The 18618-nt window shown below is 53.1% G+C and overlaps 8 protein-coding genes across 8 annotated transcripts; 4 read left to right on the top strand and 4 right to left on the bottom strand.

The window, feature by feature from the left end:
- Window positions 1-1194: 1194 nt before the first annotated feature.
- Window positions 1195-2426, bottom strand: PG998_000673 (uncharacterized protein; the record flags this gene model as incomplete). The annotated part of the gene is made up of 5 exons (XM_066867491.1): window positions 1195-1479; window positions 1560-1619; window positions 1667-2083; window positions 2183-2310; window positions 2384-2426. 5 exons carry the CDS (start codon window positions 2424-2426, stop codon window positions 1195-1197), a joined length of 933 nt encoding a protein of 310 aa, XP_066735906.1.
- A 994-nt stretch (window positions 2427-3420) lies between these two features.
- Window positions 3421-4752, top strand: PG998_000672 (60S ribosomal protein uL2; the record flags this gene model as incomplete). The annotated part of the gene is made up of 3 exons (XM_066867490.1): window positions 3421-3469; window positions 3759-4348; window positions 4420-4752. The coding sequence occupies 3 exons, from the start codon at window positions 3421-3423 to the stop codon at window positions 4543-4545; spliced, it is 765 nt and encodes a 254-aa protein (XP_066735905.1). The 3' UTR covers window positions 4546-4752.
- A 424-nt stretch (window positions 4753-5176) lies between these two features.
- Window positions 5177-6667, top strand: PG998_000671 (adenosine kinase; the record flags this gene model as incomplete). Its single annotated transcript, XM_066867489.1, has 4 exons — window positions 5177-5459; window positions 5540-5998; window positions 6069-6570; window positions 6634-6667. 4 exons carry the CDS (start codon window positions 5177-5179, stop codon window positions 6665-6667), a joined length of 1278 nt encoding a protein of 425 aa, XP_066735904.1.
- Window positions 6668-8196: 1529 nt separating this feature from the next.
- PG998_000670 (telomerase activating protein E.t1.c1) lies at window positions 8197-11809 on the bottom strand (the record flags this gene model as incomplete). Its single annotated transcript, XM_066867488.1, has 4 exons — window positions 8197-10529; window positions 10592-11463; window positions 11518-11637; window positions 11769-11809. 4 exons carry the CDS (start codon window positions 11807-11809, stop codon window positions 8197-8199), a joined length of 3366 nt encoding a protein of 1121 aa, XP_066735903.1.
- Window positions 11810-13206: 1397 nt separating this feature from the next.
- Window positions 13207-14119, top strand: PG998_000669 (uncharacterized protein; the record flags this gene model as incomplete). The annotated part of the gene is made up of 3 exons (XM_066867487.1): window positions 13207-13382; window positions 13403-13577; window positions 13661-14119. 3 exons carry the CDS (start codon window positions 13207-13209, stop codon window positions 14117-14119), a joined length of 810 nt encoding a protein of 269 aa, XP_066735902.1.
- A 378-nt stretch (window positions 14120-14497) lies between these two features.
- On the bottom strand, window positions 14498-15031 carry PG998_000668 (uncharacterized protein; the record flags this gene model as incomplete). Its single annotated transcript, XM_066867486.1, has 2 exons — window positions 14498-14620; window positions 14726-15031. 2 exons carry the CDS (start codon window positions 15029-15031, stop codon window positions 14498-14500), a joined length of 429 nt encoding a protein of 142 aa, XP_066735901.1.
- Window positions 15032-15446: 415 nt separating this feature from the next.
- On the top strand, window positions 15447-16341 carry PG998_000667 (uncharacterized protein). Its single transcript, XM_066867485.1, has 5 exons — window positions 15447-15548; window positions 15612-15673; window positions 15788-15934; window positions 16024-16134; window positions 16200-16341. Exons 1-5 carry the CDS (start codon window positions 15506-15508, stop codon window positions 16209-16211), a joined length of 375 nt encoding a protein of 124 aa, XP_066735900.1. The 5' UTR covers window positions 15447-15505; the 3' UTR covers window positions 16212-16341.
- A 43-nt stretch (window positions 16342-16384) lies between these two features.
- On the bottom strand, window positions 16385-17085 carry PG998_000666 (uncharacterized protein; the record flags this gene model as incomplete). Its single annotated transcript, XM_066867484.1, has 4 exons — window positions 16385-16518; window positions 16587-16663; window positions 16735-16826; window positions 16900-17085. The coding sequence occupies 4 exons, from the start codon at window positions 17083-17085 to the stop codon at window positions 16385-16387; spliced, it is 489 nt and encodes a 162-aa protein (XP_066735899.1).
- Between the last annotated feature and the right edge of the window lie 1533 nt (window positions 17086-18618).

Genomic DNA, 18618 nt, shown 5'->3' with positions numbered 1-18618 from the left:
CATCATAAACTCAGCGAATGAGGCTCCCTGCATTGGTAAAGCTCTATGAATATAATATCAGCTTCATGCTGCAGTGCAACACTCCAAGCCGGGCTTGATGCCGGTGCCGACAAGAATGAAAGGAGTAATAAAATGCTTTGACGGTACTCTTGAGCTCACCTGGGAAGAGGGTTGGTGCGTAGAGTAATGTCGTCCTCCAGGCACGTTGCCATGTATCATGTAGGTTACACCTACTGGACGACGAATTAGGGCACCGGGGCATCCCCTTGGTGAGGGAACATTACACATAGCCTCCCTATGCATTTCTTATTATATACAGCAAGGCACGCCACTAGACATCATATGGGTTACACGGATATGAACTTCTTACTATATGGTGTATACACGACCGAGTACGCGTAATGCGACTTAGTAAGGCAGTATGTGTCGTATAATACTACAATGAGGTCCCGGATTGACAGAGCAAGCACGTAGCGTAATTACTATTGCATGTGAGATCTTCATCCTCAGGCCGCAAGGGACTTGTTAGCAGAGTCGACCGGAACCCCGGATTTTAGAGAGCACCGGCCGGCCAACGTATGTCTTCGTAGACCGAAATGGGGCACTTGCCGCTGAGACATTCATCTAGCCAAGATCAACTGCATTATACACATTTCACACCAACATCGCCGTTGCATATTACGAGTTCACCGAAGATTAGGTTCAGGATCTGCATCCAGTTGTGTGGGGGGTATCATGTTGTATATTACGCTTTTGGCGCAAGCCAAATGTCTTTCCTTCCTCTGTAGGGGCCAAAGATGGAGAGTGGGTTGAAGTGGACAGAGAATGCCCGGCCGCTTGGTTTGCGAACGTCCAAACCCTTCAAAACCCATGCTACGGGCTTGAGTAGTAGAGAAAACAGCGCACCCTGGCCCTCTACTATGCAGTGCCCTCTTGCTGATAGTAAAAGGCAGAAGGCGTGCTCCTTTCCAGAGCAAACCAGATGACTTCCTCCGAGAAATTGCGTGCGCCCGTCTGTAGGGCGGTTCGATGGAGGATATGCAATGCCCCGGAACGCCGTAAATCCCTCTATCAGCCCAGGTCTCTTAAACGAGCAGTTCTCGAACTTTGTGGCCACCCATGTGCCATAGTCCCACAAGAGCAAGCACATTTTCCGCGTATCGCCTAGCCGGGCGGCTTGAGTTGACAATCGCCTCAGCGGCCAGCACGCCCACGGGAGTTGAATCCCCTCCCACGTCGGTTGTTGCTGCCGCCGTTTGGCACGAGTCGGTCGCTGTACAGCCCCTTAGCACTGCCTGAACCGTCGCTGTATCCGGCATCTGACGTGTCCATATCGTCGAAACCATTTGTTCCGTCGATTACTACACTGTTGTTCCCGGGCCGCGACTCCTGGTGACGCAGGCCACTATTGCGGGGGCCAGTCGGTATAGACGGGCCTCCGCCGGGCTTCATGTAGACATGTAAAATGCGACCATCGGCCTAGAAAAGATGTTATGTCAGCTATGTGGCCCTTTCGTGTGGGGGGAGTATAATGGGTGGAATGCAGTAGCAGAACGTACAGTTTGGTTGTTGAACGTTGCAATGGCCTGCTCGGCGCCCTCGCGGCTCTCGAACACAACCTCGGCAATAACGAGGGGTGCGTCTTGATGATTTTGCAGCTGTTCACCAGTCCGCCCACCGGTGTCATCGCGCTCTCAATGTCGGCGGCCGTCGTGCCGGGCGCAAAGTTCTGGGCCAGGACGGCGTAGGGGCCGGCCAGTCCGCGAATCGACATACCACCCCTAGGCGCGGCCGGAGCGGCGCTCTGGATGTTGATCTGCGATGCGGCCGCGGGCGAGTTGAGGGAGCGCGAGAAGGCGTTGGCGACCTTGCCGGCGCGTTTAGCATTACGACCGCCCGTCTGCGCAGCCGGGCCGGCGGGCGCTTTGGTGCCGGGCGCGTGAAGGCGGGCGGCGAGTGAGTTGGGCTTCGGTTGCATCTTGGCGGCGGCGCGGAGGTTGGGCGTCGAGCGCGAGCCGTGTAGGTCGTGTATCCAGTCGCCGTTGATGTTGCCGGCGGGCAGGGGTGCTACAGCAGACACTCTCTATCAAGGGAGGATCGTTTGTCAGTATTCGGTTTCGTTTTTTTGCGGGCCGTAGTTTTGACGACGACCAAGTGATAATCAAATCGGAGCAGTCGGTACCTTCTTGACTCCGGCTCGGCTGGCGAGAGTGCCTCCGGTCGTAGCCTTCAGAGGCGCGCTTTGGCGGCGACCACCATCTTTACCGAATATCTTGGCGGCGAGAGCTTCGTTCTTCTTGCGCTCGCGGCCTTATTAAGTTAGTCGAGTCGTTCGTTCCACAGCTGAGGAAACCTGAGGGGTTCGGCATGAATTCACACACACCTTCCTGAACGATCTTCTGGAAATCGGCAGCGACTTTCCCCATTGTGAATTGCGTTGTGTCGATGCGGCTTGTGTGACGTGATCCGGTTCGGAAAGGGAGAGGAACAAGACAGGACGAAATCTGTCAAAAGTTTGTTGTTGTCAGGGCGGAAAATTGATTGCTCAAAACAGGATACTGGCCGTGACGATAAAAAGGAAGATTACAATCGGGAAAGGAGTAGTACAATGGGGGAAAATTACAAGGCCGGCGATCAAATGGTAAGACAGTGAGATGCAGAGAGGGTGGGATACGATTTAAAGATGGCGATTCTCCAGGCTTGAGTTGCGCGGCGCGTTGCTCTTTTTCTGGCCAGTACGGGTTGAGTACAAGTACACGCTTTTAAAGTACTTTTGCCAGCTGCTGGCCCATGGTGTACACCAGCAAGCACACTCTACATTGGTGTTTCTCTGCTATGCATCGGACCAGACACGAATCTATTTCAAGTAATGGAGATGTGATTGTATTTTATTTCATCATGGTGAGAATGTCTTCTGAGAATAGGCAGGTTATCAGTGTCCTGAGTGACCTCTTGGGTAGGTTCCAGAATGTGAGGCCCCCCTGCATCAGTCAAACAGATCACTTCCGGAGATCTGGAGCGCGTCTCGTTGACTGGCAGACTGGAGAGTGAAGAAGTGGCTAGTGAAAATGATGTGGCAGAGCAGTCAGTGTGGCATGTGGCTAGTGGATGAGTCTCATCAGCCACGTATCCGTCTAGCCACACCTGGAATGCAGGCCTGGACTTCCAGGCAACCACTCAAGGCAGAAAACTGAATTAGGGTCGACAGATAAGCACGGGCCATCCAGCACTATCTGATTCCCCCAATCAATTGCAGGCTAGGTACTTTGCCCACACAATTCTGCTAACCCAGCACCAAAGCGAGAAAATTGTCCAGCTGTGTGGTGTTAATTTTCGGCCTCCAATCTGCAATTCTCAAGATTGCAATTCATCTCCCCCAACAACCTCACGACTCCGAATTACGCCCAACAGACCGTCAAGATGGGTCGCGTGATTCGTAACCAGAGAAAGGGCCAGGGTGGTATCTTCAGTAAGTCATCGCCTCGACTTTCTTTCCCGTCTCCCAGCAACATGGTCATCGCCAATTTCGACTCGAAGCACGCAAATATTTTGGGGCATCTGGAAGATTGCACTGAGGCCGAGGCAGCCATGGGACGAACACCCAGTGTCGGGCGCTTGAAGGAGACTTGAGAAGTGCAATCGTCGAAGACGAAGAAGAAGAAGAAGAAGAACAGAGCGACACGGCAGAACCATTGGGAATCGCACACGCATATGCATTCAACTTGGCCTGGTTGCTAACCTCGTGCTTTTTTCTACAGCCTCCAACACCCACTTGCGCAAGGCCCCTGCCAAGTTCCGATCTCTCGACTACGCCGAGCGTCATGGCTACGTTCGTGGTGTCATCAAGGAGATCGTCCACGACCCCGGCCGAGGTGCTCCCCTCGCCAAGGTGACCTTCCGCAGCCCCTACAAGTTCAAGCAGATCACCGAGACCTTCATCGCCAACGAGGGCATGTACACCGGCCAGTTCGTCTACGCCGGCAAGAACGCCGCTCTGACCGTCGGTAACGTTCTGCCCCTGGGCTCCATGCCCGAGGGTACCGTCGTCTCCAACGTCGAGGAGAAGGTCGGTGACCGTGGCACTCTGGGCCGCACCTCCGGCAACTACATCACCGTTGTCGGCCACAACCCCGATGAGGGCAAGACCCGCATCAAGCTCCCCTCGGGTGCCAAGAAGGTTGTCTCCAGCAGCTCTCGTGGTATGATTGGTATCGTCGCCGGTGGTGGCCGTACCGACAAGCCTCTCCTGAAGGCTTCGCGTGCCAAGCATAAGTTCGCCGTCAAGCGTAACAGCTGGCCCAAGACTCGTGGTGTTGCCATGAACCCCGTCGACCATCCTCACGGTGGTGTAAGTTTCCCCCGCCCTCTTCGGTGCGAAGACCGCAAGACAGTCGCAAATACTGACACGATGCCTTCTAGGGTAACCATCAACATATCGGTAAGGCTTCTACCATCTCTCGGTACGCCGCACAGGGTCAAAAGGCTGGTCTTATTGCTGCGCGCAGAACGGGTCTGCTGCGTGGTACCCAGAAGACCAAGGATTAAGGGTGATTCTCCAACAAAAGGCATTTCGGTGGTTTTCATCGCGCAACGAATTGGGGGTCTACGGAGTTTACTACTTGCTCTTTTGCATCTGTGTAGGTACAGGTATTGAGCTAGTCATGAGAAACGGCTCAATGGGAATGTACCCGGCATCAACACGAATTTCTTCCTGTTACAAGTCTGCCCCGTCCCAATTATATCCCCCTTGCGCTGGGACCGGGGTCAAGTTCGTCTGCGTGTGCAATGTGATGCATCGGGGAATAGAACGGCGTATACCGGGTGAGCCACCTGTATAGGGATGGCAAAAAGAGGCCATAAACCCAAGTTCACGATGAGTTGGTAGAAACCAGTAATGAGACGGTGCCGCGCGTGTATGAGATGACATCCAGTTCCGTATCCATATCCATATCAGGTGATGATTGTCCGGCGCAAAGGAGACTACCGTTGACCAAAGTTGCATGATGCCCCAAGATCGTACCATTTGGATTCAGTCACTTGACGTAACCAGGGCCTCATCCGGCCTACCCATCCGTTCGTCGTTATTACGCCGGGACTCTCGCCCATCTTTTACTCGGCGTACACGATTACCACTACTCATGCATCGCGTATAGCTTCATGGTGACGGCAATTCGCAATGGCCTGCTATGAATTCCTTCTTCTCAGCAAGACCGCCCGATGCGTGTCGGCCAATAAGGGGCGCTTCCTCCAGCACCTGCACCTGCAGTCGCCAGGGCCCGAACACCCCGCTCTCCTTCTGAGCAACCCCGCCATAAGGCCGTCTTCTTCCTCTTACAATCTCTTCCCCCGCCGTAATCATCACCACTACACCCAACCCACACAGCATCATTTCAGATCTCTCGCCACCATGGCCGCCACTAAGGAATTCGCTCTCCTCTGCCTGGAGAACCCTCTGCTTGGTAAGTTCGGTCTCGTGGTGAAGCCCGGGGACGGAGAACGGAGGGGCAGCAACAGAAAACTCATCTGAGTGTACATGTAGACATCCAAGCCCAGGGCAACGAGGCTCTGCTCGAGAAGTACGGCCTCAAAGCCAACGATGCCATCCTGGCCGAGGAGAAGCACAAGGCCCTGTACGAGGACCTGCTGACCAACTACGACGCCAAGCTCATCGCCGGCGGCGCCGCCCAGAACACGGCCCGCGGCGCCCAGTACATCCTGCCCGCCAACAGCGTCGTCTACCTGGGCGGCGCCGGCGACGACAAGTACGCCGCCATCCTGCACGACGCCGTCAAGGCCGCCGGCCTCCGCGTCGAGTACCGCGTCGACCCCAAGGAGCCCACCGGCCGCTGCGGCGCCATCATCACCGGCCACAACCGCTCCCTCTGCACCGACCTGGGCGCTGCCAACCACTACGACCTCGAGCACTTGAAGCGCGACGACATCTGGAAGCTGGTCAAGAACGCCGACTTCTACTATGTCGGTGGTTTCCACTTCACCGGTAAGTCACAATAGCTGATTACTGACCCGGTAGAATGAACGGCTTGTAGACTGACATGGGATGGAATTAGTCTGCCCACCGGCCATCATGACCCTCGGCGAGGAAGCCGCGGCCAACAACAAGGTCTTCATGGTTAACATGTCGGCCCCCTTCATCGCCCAGTTCTTCAAGGACCCGCTGGACGAGTCGGCCAAGTACTGGGACTACCTGATCTGCAACGAGTCCGAGGCCGAGGCCTACGCGACCTCGCACGAGCTGTCTTGCAAGCCCACCGACGTGGCCGCCATTGCCCAGCACATTGCCGACCTGCCCAAGGCCAACGAGAAGCGCAAGCGCACCGTCGTCATCACCCAGGGCACCGAGCCCACCATCATCGCCACCCAGGGCGAGAGCAAGGTCCAGTCCTTCCCCGTCCACGCCATCGAGAAGGAGAAGATCACCGACACCAACGGTGCCGGTGACGCCTTCGCCGGTGGCTTCGTCGCTGGCCTCGTCAAGGGCGAGAGCCTTCAGAAGAGCGTTGATATGGGCCAGTGGCTCGCCAGTCTCAGCATTCAGGAGCTGGGTCCTTCGTGAGTACTCCTACGATTTAGAGTATTGTGCAATGGCATTGGCTAACGTGGGTTCTGCTACAGGTACCCTCACCCCAAGCAGACTTACTCTGCTTAAATGGGAGAATAATAGACCAAGGTCCATTTTGGGGAGATAGAGAGCCTCTTGGGCTCTCCGCACGCTCCTAATACGCAGGAGTGCGCGCCCCCAAGAGATTTTGAGTTGCGTGTATTTACTTCAACATAGCGCAAAATGGGTCTGGCATTGGCGTTCTCATAAAGGGTTTTTGGGTTTCAACAACATAGGGAGGTCACTCTGTTTTGATACCTCAGCTAGCATTTTTCTCCCTCCCCTCATGGGGAAGGAGGGAGAATCAGGAGAGATGGTACAGATATGCACACACTTCTTGTCTACTTTGACGCAAAAAGTCCGAGATTAAGGACACCACAATATGATACCACGTCAAACACGATGATTTTTGGGTGCTCCGTGAAGATCATGCATCGTGTTGTGTCCATGGGCATTATCCTGTTCCGAGAACTACGTATGCATATGTAGTCAAAAAGCACGTAGATATGTGATTAGTTCTGTTCATGACTATGTTAGATGCTTATCTTCTTCGTAGCCCCCATTTGTTTATTGTCTCATTCTGTGAGCTTCAATGGGTGGGCAGTTGGGAAGCGTGAAAAGTGATAAGAGGTGTGGAAAACCAACGCAACGAGACCCCTTTTGTGAGACGCACACGTAGCTTTATCTTGGTCGTCATCCCCTTTCCTCAAGCGTATTGTTGTAAAGTGAATCAATATCAAGTAACTGCGCAATTCCATTCTGTTGCCCTATGTAGTTTGTCTGCAAATTTCCTTGAGGGGACTATGCCATACATGGGAATCACGGAGGGGTTATGCACCGCCAACCATGTGTGGGCATTTACAACCGTTGCTCCCTAGAGTACGGCGCATGAACAAACATAGACGAGGGCAGCAAAATACCACTCCTCAAAGGGCAAGAGACGAAGCAAAAGGAAAGTAATTCGCGCTGTTTCCGAGTGACTGTTGCTAGCAGACTTTTTTTTTGGAAAAGACATGTTAACTTGAGTACAAATGAAGGAACGAGAGTAGAGGGAAGAGGGGGTGAGAGGCAGAGAATGGAAAGGCAAACCTACCAGAAATTGATCTGCTGAAGGTAGCATCCAACTCGTCGCAAATATCCAGCCCACAAATGGGCCTAGCTTCAACGTAAGCGAAAGCTGTAGTTGTAGTTATCAGAAGTGGTTCTACCGCTTCGTCATCATGGTTGTAGAGAACCGAGTGGCTCTACCGAGTGGCTCTATCGAGCTTGTTTCCTAAGCGGCGCCGGATCTCCTTCGTCGCTTGTGTCTGTACGCTCTTGCAAATACGGAATTTAAGCAGTAATGAAGTAACCGCAGGCAACAAACACATGGACAATCGGTGCCCCCTGACATACACCGTCGAGTCACCACTGAAACAGATTCTTGGGCAGGGTTGGTGGTTTTGAAGGAAGCTTTGCTGATAGATCTTCTTCGCCTGCACCAAAATGTGAAGAAATCGCGAGAGTGCCTGACAAAAAAATGGCATGTTATTTGCAACCACTGAAGAGGAATTTTCATCCCACGAGGCGAGATGCCATCACTTCCGAGGAGGCTTGTTGTGAGGATCCGCCAAGGCCGATTCCAGAATGGCGCGATCGTATGCCGACGTCTTGTCAGCGCCGCTAAACTGCTTAATCTTGTTGCGGAAGTGCGTGGGATCATCGCGGTTGTTGCCTTCGCCACTGCGGCCAAACGCCGTGCTGCTGTTGAAGTAGTTTCCATTGCATTCCACCATGCCGACCTGAGCGGGTTGGGCGGCAGCAGTGGCCGGTGTGCCGGTCCAGATCTGGCTAGGGTGCGAGAAGGTCCATGGCGATCCGACGCGGCCAACGCTGTTCTCGCCATAGTTGAGCGAGGACAGCTGGCCCTCGAAAGACCCCAACGAGCCCTGGGAACGGTGGTGCGGAGAACCAACAGCACGAGGGCTAGGTGTAAAGTGGTTGGGATATCCACCCGCCAGAGGACTGGTATATCCAGCCTGGCGTTGTCCGCCGTAGTTGTTAACATCGATCGGGCCGCTGCGTTGTGCTTGCTGTGGTCTTCCGACCCCGTTCTTGAGACCACCCAATTGGGCGAGTAACTGATCGTTGGATTTGTCTCTGGCGCTGCCCGACTTAAGGGCATCGAGAAGATTCATGTTCTCTGCCATGCTCGGAGACATAGAACCAGTGCGGTGCATCCCCGGAAGTGGGCTGTGGCCAGAACGTAGGATGCCAGGTGCAGCAGGTGAAGGTCGGCTTTTCGCTGAGCCTGCACCATACTGAGCAAACAGCTCCGATGCGAGTCTATCCCGGGCCATGTTGCGTTGCGCGCTTGCGAAATCGGGGCTGGCTGTGCCGGTAGAGGCGCCTAGTGAGCCAACCTCCAGATGTCCATATGCAGTAGGCGAGACGCGGCTATTGCCTGAGAAGGATCCAAGTCCAGAGGCGAAGCCCGAGGTCGTAGGATGTGCGAGACCCAGACTTTCACCCCTTCCATAACTTCCGTAAGTAGGCGAAACCATCTGCTCAAAGCCACCAACTGAACCACTAAGGCCGGGATTTGGGGATGTGAGAGTCCGTGGCACATCTCTACCATTCCCCAGCGAGTTTAGGCTACTTTCAAGGGCGGTGCTGGAGGCCGAAAGTGAATAACCCCACGGATGGCTAGGTATGGAGTTCTTCAGAGAAACATTTGCCGGTGACACAGACTGCACAGCCCTTTGGTGTAGGCCATGGTCGGGGGACAACGAGTGACTGGGGCCTAGGCCTAGCTGGCCAAAGATATCGTTGGCAGTGGACGAGTTCATGCCATAGCTGGTATCGGCTAGAGCTGAGCTTGACTGCAAAAGAGAGTCATCGTTTTCGTCTCCGTTGCCGGTCAGGTCATCTACCATGTCATTCACCATTTGGTCCATGTCAAGCTCTTCGGCATTAGACTGGCGGGCAGCAGGTTTCTCCTGTGCTCTTCGCGCTCTTTTGGGGGTGGCGTCTGTGCTCGCGCCATTCGGCTTAGAAACGAGCACCTTTTTGTTCATCGGTGGGTCGACAGTCGAAGCACCGGGGCTCAAGGGGTCTTCGAGAGGAGTTTTGGCCGTCGTATCAGCAGGGTTATTATCAGTGTGTTGTCCACTCATCATGGTCAAGTCTTCAAACAGGTGGGAGAGATCGGTCTCTCCAAGGGGTCGAATAGATAGCCCGCGTTGGTCCTGAGCGTTCCCAAGGTCTTTCGCTTGGTTGTCGGGGTAAAGCCACGTCCGAGTACCGTCAGTTCCTCCCGTCATGATTAACGGTGACTCGTGGCTGGCTGCTAAGTATATTCCGCAGACGAGAGTGTCCCTAAGACGCCATAAGGTCTCGGTACGGGGTTTGAAATGAAGCCTTGTCACTTCTTTCCGCGGCTTGGGTACCTTGCGGTAGTGAGTGGACCCTGCAACGGCTGTAATTCTGTCGTGAATGAACAAAGGCAGCTGCTCGTCTGTGAGGGGTCGGAGGCCAATTATTTCCATGTCCTCAGGGAGAAGATACTTCGATTGCTCGGCCTGACTGTTCACCAGGGCGTAAGGCAAAAGCCGAGTCAGGGCTTCGGCAAGCAGTCGGTGAACCTCCCCGCGAGCCGTTGAGTCCAAGTGGTCTTGGTATGCGCTGAGGTCTGAACGTGTGACATACAACCAGGCGACACAGACACGACAAAGACTGATGAGTTTTGAAAGAGAAGCAGAGAATTCAAGTGTGCACTCTGCACCGTTTTCTTGGTTGCTGGCAGGGGTGACGCCAGAGTCGCCTTGGAGTGCTGTGACAAGCTGCCGTACCACAACCAAAATCGTACGCAGGTTGAAGTTCAGGATGTATTGACAGGTCTGCGAGCCCTCCATACTCCATTTATCGGGAACTAACAACGAATTAAGTCAGTGATCAAATCGTCAAAGGGGATTGCACCCATCGAAGCCTTACTTTTTAGGTTCTCTTTTGCGATGTCATAGGCAGCAATGTTGATTAAAATCATTTTGAGAACCACATCCTCATTGCCTTCACCCTTGACAGACATCTCCAGCTGATGCAAGACCTCGTCTTCCAGTTCTCTCTGGACCGAGAACTTCTTCCCCTTGGCGTAATAAGCGTGAAGTTTCACGAACCAGCTCACAATCGCCTCTGCGGGGTCCTTAGCAGCCCCACGTTTGGAGTTTGACTGGTTCTGATGGCGGTCGAAAGCCTTCTGCAAATTCCCAGGGCCGAGCTCATACGGGTTGGCGACCGAGATGGACCGATGGAACCGGTAAATAATTTCCAGTTGCTGACCCTGGATCTGGTGAAGCACAGCCATTTGGTGATGACTTGTGCCATTGTCAGGATCCAACATACCTGCAAGGCCGTAGTAAGTCAAAGCCGTGTCGAAAGATCCTTTGGTAGGCTTTTCGGCATGCTGACAGCGGTACCGAGCCAAGTCACCTAGGCGGACCAAAGTCATATAGCATGCGCTGACGAGCTGCGCGCGCATAGCAGCAGTCAGAGCGCCAGGTACTTCGGCAGCTTGCGGTTCTACCTCCAATCCGTGAGCAGCCTGCTTGAGTTCGGGAATATCATAAGTGCCAGCCAGTCTCTGGACATAGCCCTTATAGAAGAGCTGGGAGGTCTTTAGAAAGTCACGGTACAGCTTGTCAACCTTGCGCTTCTGGACTACTTGGCTTCTGTCTCCTATGCGACCGAGAACTCTTCGGTACGTGTTGTTGAACATGGTATGGGTACTCCATAGCACGGTTTCAACATCCTGTTTATGCGCAAACGCCCAATCCGCGAAGATGACCTGAACACAGAATAGTCGATACCTAAAGACCGTCAGTGAGGGCAGGTACATCAGTGACAATAGGGTTTGTCCTTACTGCGCCATCAGGGTCTCGATCTGCTCGAGGCGCGCCGTATAGTTGACACTGACTTTGGGCTCTATAGATTGGAGCTCCTCGATCTTTTGCTGGATTCTCTCCCGCAGGCTGCTGGCTTCCCTGCAGAGATGCGTGTCAGCGACTCATGCTACCATTATTACTACTGTAGCAACTTCCCGGGCACCAGGCGGGAAGCTCCTCAGATGCGGTTGATATCATATGCTTTATTCGAATTTGGTGGGTTGACGTACGTCCAGTGTGACACGGCTGCCTTTCGCAAATTGTGCGCCATGACGGGCAATCTTTCCGGCCGCGCGGCAGCAATAGCAAACTAGGTCGTGGTTCGGAAAGGTTGTCCGGCGCGTATAGTATTTCTTCTGACAATACAACCTGCCAAGCGGGCGTGTGGTATGTCGTCGTGGGGTTGTTATGTGTATATGTGGGTGTCTGTTGGTTCACGGCGCGGGACCGTGGGGCCTTTTTTTCCTTATTGGAAAGGCTTCGCAGTCAAGGCTCACTCGAAGTCGTAACAGATCGTGGGCTGCGCAAGAGATCCATAGCAATTCATGCGCGAAGTAAGAGGGACAGTACAGGCCGCAAGAATGTGGGCTGGCTTGGTGGTGGTGGTTGGCGCAGCGGAGGATGACGAAAACATTGGTGAAGACGGAGAAGCGCAAAGCCGACAAGTAAGGCTCTCAGTTGGCGGGAGGGCAATAGAGCATATGTAAACTGCGCGTACGTGTAAAACTACTGCTGGGCGATGGGTGGAACGGAGGCCACGTTTCGCAAGGGACGGCGGAATATAACGAGGCCAACGATGGTTTCGTGGTGGTTAGGTGAAAGCAAGCAGAATTGGGCTGTGAATGGAAAGCAGTGAATGAATCAAAGAAAGCGTCCGCATGCAACCTGATTGATTCACCACCACCCACTCTCAACTCTCGACTCGACTCAACTCAACTCGGATTCCTTTAGGACTCCAGGTGGTGGTGGTGTTGGTGGGTGGGGTCGTTTTTGACTGCGTTTCTGGCCAATGCAACCCCGGTCAGCCTGAACTTTAGGGGACCATTGGGCGGGCAGTTGGGGGGTTTGAGGGGGTTTGAGTGCCTAAGCTTGGATGTGGTTTAGTGTGTGCATCATCCCTTGGCCGTGGTTCAGTGGTTCAGTGGTTCCATCCATGCATCACATCATTGAGCACTCGACAGGGTTTGGGACTATTTTCTATTTGGAGCGAGCTGGAGATATTCAATCGACCCTTGACCGCTGTTGTTGTTGAACAGAAAGCCATGTCAATTTCCACATTCGAATCGAACGTACAACCTACAGCCAGATACGCACTTACTTGGCCTCCTTCAGCATTCGCTCCGGCCGGCCTTTCGAATCTTTCTGCTTAACTGCCCTTCGTGTGTTCCGAGTACAGGCCTTTCCCCTCTTCAAACTCTCTCTCAGCCGAGGGGGAGCATATTCCGGTGTCATAGCTTTCCTTCCTCCACTTATACACACACACGCACACATACTTACGCCTCTCTTTGCAACCGATCGCTGCTATACACCTGGACGACCCTGCAACCTTAACAAGAGCCCAAGATTGGAAGTCAGACACGTTCTCTCACCAATGTAAATCACCCCCTGTCCTCTAACAAAATACCTATAAAGAAGAAAGAAGACGTCACGTATATACTGCCTGTAAACATGAAGCGTTCACGTGAGCCTGAAGAAGACGACTCAAGCGAGTACTCTGCAGATGCCTCCGGTGATGACAATGATGATCATGATGAGCCAACACCGCGGAGAAAGAGTCAGCCATCAGCTAAAATCATACAAGTGGACGAGTCGGCAGTGGACGACAGCTCAACCGTCGTCATGCGGTGTCTCCTCCCCCTCACAGAGAGGCGCTGGCGTTCAGGTCGTATACGGACTACGAGACGCACTACCACAAGGCCCATTCGAATCGCTGTTTCGAGTGCCGCAAGAACTTTCCCTCTGATCACCTGCTCAGTGTCCACATTGAGGAGCAGCACGATGCGTTTGCGGCCGTGCTGAGGGAAAAGGGGGAGCATACAGTAAGTAAAACATGCATGTCCCTTCATTCCAAGCCAACCTCTACTACTTTGCGGATCCGTATCTGACTTTGGTGATGAAATAGTACTCCTGTTTCGTTGAAGGATGTGACCGGAAATGCAGGACTCCCCAGAAGCGGCGAATGCATCTGATTGACAAGCATATGTACCCTAAGAACTTCTTCTTCGGCGTCACCAAAGACGGCATTGATGGTCGAAGCTCTCTCTTGATTGAGAGCGCCGGCCACCGGCGCCGGGGGTCGTCCATCAGCCAGAACGGCGGGCAGAAGGGTGCTGCCAGGAGACACAGCCTCCGCAGCCAGACTACCGAAGCAGCCGAAATGAGCACTTCTCCGGCTCAGCACGCCGCCCACGAAAAGGACGTCAAAGGTAGTATTGCTTCTAACGACAAAGACGCACCTCGGCCAGAAACTGCTGATGTCGCCATGGCCGACCTCGAGAATGCTATGTCGGCTCTGCAGTTCGTGCCGCCCAGCATTCGCTTTGGCCGAGGAAAGGGAAAATCGGGATTTGCGAAGAAATGAGTCGAATGGATTGAAGCATGAAGTTATGAGTCACGAAGAACGAACGAGCATTTTGGGCAGAGCGTACATATCGACTGGTGGTAGCAAAAGAGCCATTTCCACGCCAGACACTAAGACAGTTTTTGTAGATACTGTCAGAGCATATATGTTTCCTGTGGTTGATCAATCTTTTAATTGCATGACAATACTTGAATTGGGTATAATACTGTCTGCCACTACCAATGAGCTTCATGAGTGAGTCCTTTTCTATCAATGCCCCTGGTTTTCGGCCTGTCTATCTAGAGCCTCAATAACCAAACTAAAATCGCCTAAATGAACCTGAACGCCTTTGCCATGCCATATGGATGATATACGGATACAAAATACACCAACATTCCATCAGTCGCTCGAGCCACATCCTCTGCATCCACAGTTGACACATTGTATATCCTTCGTTTCGTCTTTCATCTGTGCTTTGGGTACTCGGCAGATGCACGTCGAGCTGTAATTCGTCTCCTTGGTCTGTACACACCGTAAACAACAGAGCTGTTGGTGACCACCAAGTTAGTATATACAATTTATTTTTACCGCCTAACGGAGTAAACGAAATGACAACAAAAGACATACCTTCTCGTATCCCTGCTTCTTCCACTTGGCAATGAGCATCGCGTCCGCGTAGCCGTTCTTGAGGAGCCAGTCGTATAGCTGCTTGCTGATGGCCTCCTTGTCGTAGTAGAGCTCGTAGACGTAGCGGGTGCGCTGGTGTGCGATCTGGAAGATGGGCCACTGCGCCTGCGCCTTGGGGATGTTTCCCGTCGGCGCGTTCTGCGCATCCTTCATCTTGATATTGAACACTTCCAGGTCGTCCCGGATGTCGTCAAAGCCGGCCGGCGGCTTCTTGGTCCGCGAGGCGTGCGTGCGTATCGCCGGCATGATTGCTTGCTCGGAGGGGCCCGTATGACTATTTGCGCGTCGGTTTTGGGAGGGACTTTCGCACAGTCTCTTCGTCCAGATTGGCCTTCCTGTGTCGTCGTATGCTCAAGCTTGAAGTCGACGTTGTACGTATAAATTTCGTTGTTGATACTACTGCCTCGGGTGATGGTGGGGCAAGGCTGAAGAAGAAGGCTGGTCGCAAAAGAGTTCGTTAAAGTTGAAGCTTCTCCAGAAATTGAAGAGTGGCGCGTTCTGAGCTTGAATGACTAATCAACTATCTACAAAGCGGCTATGGGATTCGTGGCGCTCGATTGTGGCGAGTGCACGCCTGCCGATCGAACCAACGGAAGTCGTCCAATTGATAAGGCTCAGCAGCAGCCCGCTTGAAGCAGCGAGAGAGAGCTTGACGTCGATTGAAGGAATCCCCAAACCCGTAAACCCGCAAAAAGTCACCGGCAATTCCCACCCTTCGCCATGGCGGTGACACCGACTCAATTCGCAAAGACGACCGCTCAATGTACGAACGAAGCTACCCTAGATGGATTGGAGGACCGGGCTAATTGAGTGTGTGTGCGAATAGCGGCCAATTGGAACGACGCGAAGCGACGAGTTCTGGCGGCCTACCGAGAATGGATCCGAGCTGTACGTTCTCACATCGCCAATTGGGAGAAGCAACTGGAGGCCCCGGCCATGCCGTTCAAGTGTCGATAGATGGAAGAGAACCCATAGCTGACCTAGGTCTCCTCTCTCCACTAGGCGCCTGAGATCCAGACCATGTACTCGGTCCCCTTCCCCGTCTCGGTCATCCGCACGCGCATGCGACAGGAGTTTGAGCGTCACCGATTCGTCAACAAGATGCCCGTCGTCGATGTGCTCCTGATGCAGAACAACGCCGAATACCAGGTCAGTACTGCGTAGCTACGGCTGGAGGGTGGTGGGGGTTGGTAGTGGGCAATGTAGGAACATATACTAACGACTACATCGGAGAAAAGGAGACAATGAACTTCTGGAAGCAGACTACACATGTCATGTCATACTTCCCCGAGGAGAACTTCCGTGGCCAGGAGAGACTGCCCAAGACCTTCATGCAGGGATTCCTGGAGGTAAGCCCGCCATCACATCCAGTCTCGAATTCGCAGCAATGGTCACTAACAGCGTGTGATGACAGGGTCGCAACTAGAAAGGAAATGGGTATCAATTCCTTGTACTGTACATAGTCAAAGAGCAAGAAAGAATTCAGATTTCCTCTAGAGCCGAGTCCAGTCTTTTGTGCTCCAAACGCCTATCCCATGCAATTACGCGAATTCACCTTCCTCCGTCTTATATTAAAGGGCCACCACTGGGTTGAATCGCCTATTCCTGCATGGCTGTTTCCTTGTTGGCGTTGAACTCGTCACGGGCTTTCCAGAACTTTTCGGAAACTACGTCACAGAGATCCTCCAGATCCTGCATACCCTTCTCGAGAGCCGCCGTGGCCGTCGTCGTGTCTAAATGTTGTGTTAGTCAATGCGCTTGCGGTGTGTGGGTGATGCTGCGGCGAGGGTCCAGCCCTTACCGTATGTCTGGATTCTGATGTTCATCTTGGCTTCTGACGGGTGAGGGATGGAGTAGGCGCAGAACTCGACCTCGGGACTGGGACGGAAACAAGTTAGCTTATGTGATCGGCCTTCCCAGAACTATGTAGACCAGCGATCCAACCGTACTTCTTCATGATGATGTAGCGGAGCGCGTTGCCCAAGGTGTGTCCCTCGTCGAGGAATTCGAACGAAGCTGCGGTTTCCGAGGAGCCGGGAAGCTGTGCAAGAAAAGGCCGGTTAGTAAACCATAACATCGTCTTTCGGCGGCGGAGAGTTGGACCGGCTTCTTACAATTCTGACCCTCTGGACCACCTCCTCTTCTTCGGGCTCCACTGCCTCGAGTGCCTCGCCATTTGCGTCCAGGCCGTCACCCTCCATCGGCTCGACGTTCTCGCCGCTCATGCTAACGGCCGGCTTCTGTGCAGAGGTCGGGGGCGCGGCCGCGACGTCCTCCATGGAGGTGTCCTGGGAAGGCATTCTTGTGGTCGGTGATATGTTGTTTGTATGTCACAGTCGGGTTTATTTATTCCATTCGAGTATGATCTGTAATTGTCGGTAGTCCTTCAATCGCTTTCCTCGAAATTTTGGCGGGGCTCTCTTTTGGTTGCGCCGGCTTTGATGCGATACCAAAAATTTACTGATAACGGAGAACGTATGCCAAGAATTTCGGGAAAGTAGGCGCCACCTGGCGCGCAGCTGGTGGAGCTCTTGCCAGGATATACGTCCATGTTGGCCAACCTTCCATCGGCCATATCGCCAAAGCTCAACCTCCTCGTCTCATGGGAAACTTGAGCGTAGGTAGGTGGAAATTCCTAGCTTAATATAATTGCTGGGTGTTGGGTTGTTGCACTGATAAAGAGCCGTCAAAGACTGGCGCCACCAAAACCTGGAGAGTACCGGACGATCCCGAATAATAGGAGTTCGTCGAAAGGGTGGCATTACTGATGAACTCGAAGCATCGATCAAGCATGTGGCAGTTTTAACATCTGACCAAGTATTGTGGTGCTGGGACATGCTGTCAGAGTAGTCTTATGTCTATAAAATGGTAGAACCGGTTCCAGAAACTGCACAGATGCATGTGATGGCTGAGTATCCGGCAGATGATCTTTCCAGGTGCGAACGTAGGGGGTGGAACAGGGAAAGGGGGGGTCACAATATGAAGACAAAAAGAGAGAGAAAAGAGCCGCCCAGAGGATCGAAGTAGTGACCACAGAGGGGATTGGACCCATCCTGCCTTTAAGTATAATACGCATAAGGATACTACAGCTAGGCCATACCGGCCCAGTCAAAGGAGGAAGGGTCTTTGGAATATATAAACCTGGACTGTTCTTTCGGGCTGGATTTAGACACCGTTTCTACCCATGGAGGTACCGGGTAGAGAAAGAGAGATAAATATCAACTTTAACGCATCCATGGCTTTGGGGTGGGCTGTTGTAGTGGACGGGACAGACTGGCGGATAACACACGGGCTGGACATTGAACATAGAGGGCCTCATAACAAACCATCATGATTGGTAATATATCTTTCTTGGTCAACTGGTACCTTTCCCAGGGCAGTACTGGTATCCGGGGTCAGACCTCATCTAGTAACATCTCTCATATGAATACCCGGCACATAGGTGACGTGTTTTCATCCGCTACGTGTGTCTCTTCGCACCGCCCCCCAGGACTACATGGTATCAATAGTCACGATGCCGTGGATGAGCGTACAGAGGTCGCACAGAAGACAGGCAAACTGGTCCACCCTTTCCCCTCTCGGACTATCAATGATCTTGATTCATATGCAGGGTCAGCGGTGTGTCTGCTCCGGCGAAGATCCCGCTCATTTCTCTCCCGTGGGCGACGATGGATAAGCGGACGAACCAATGCAGGGGAGGCCACAAAGCCGGCGCACTATCCAATACACAACAATCAAGTAATCATCCACGCCACTTACCAACTTGTATATATATTAGAAACTGACCAACAGCTGGGCATTTCCAGACGGCCCGTTAAGGCTGCCCATCTACC

Source organism: Apiospora kogelbergensis, assembly GCF_038363985.1.
Source record: "Apiospora kogelbergensis strain CBS 113332 chromosome Unknown utg000001l_segment0_segment0, whole genome shotgun sequence".
In the NCBI taxonomy this organism is placed as follows: domain Eukaryota; kingdom Fungi; phylum Ascomycota; class Sordariomycetes; order Amphisphaeriales; family Apiosporaceae; genus Apiospora; species Apiospora kogelbergensis.
The sequence above is the reverse complement of the archived record's forward strand: the minus strand, read 5'-3'. Positions and strand labels throughout refer to the sequence as shown.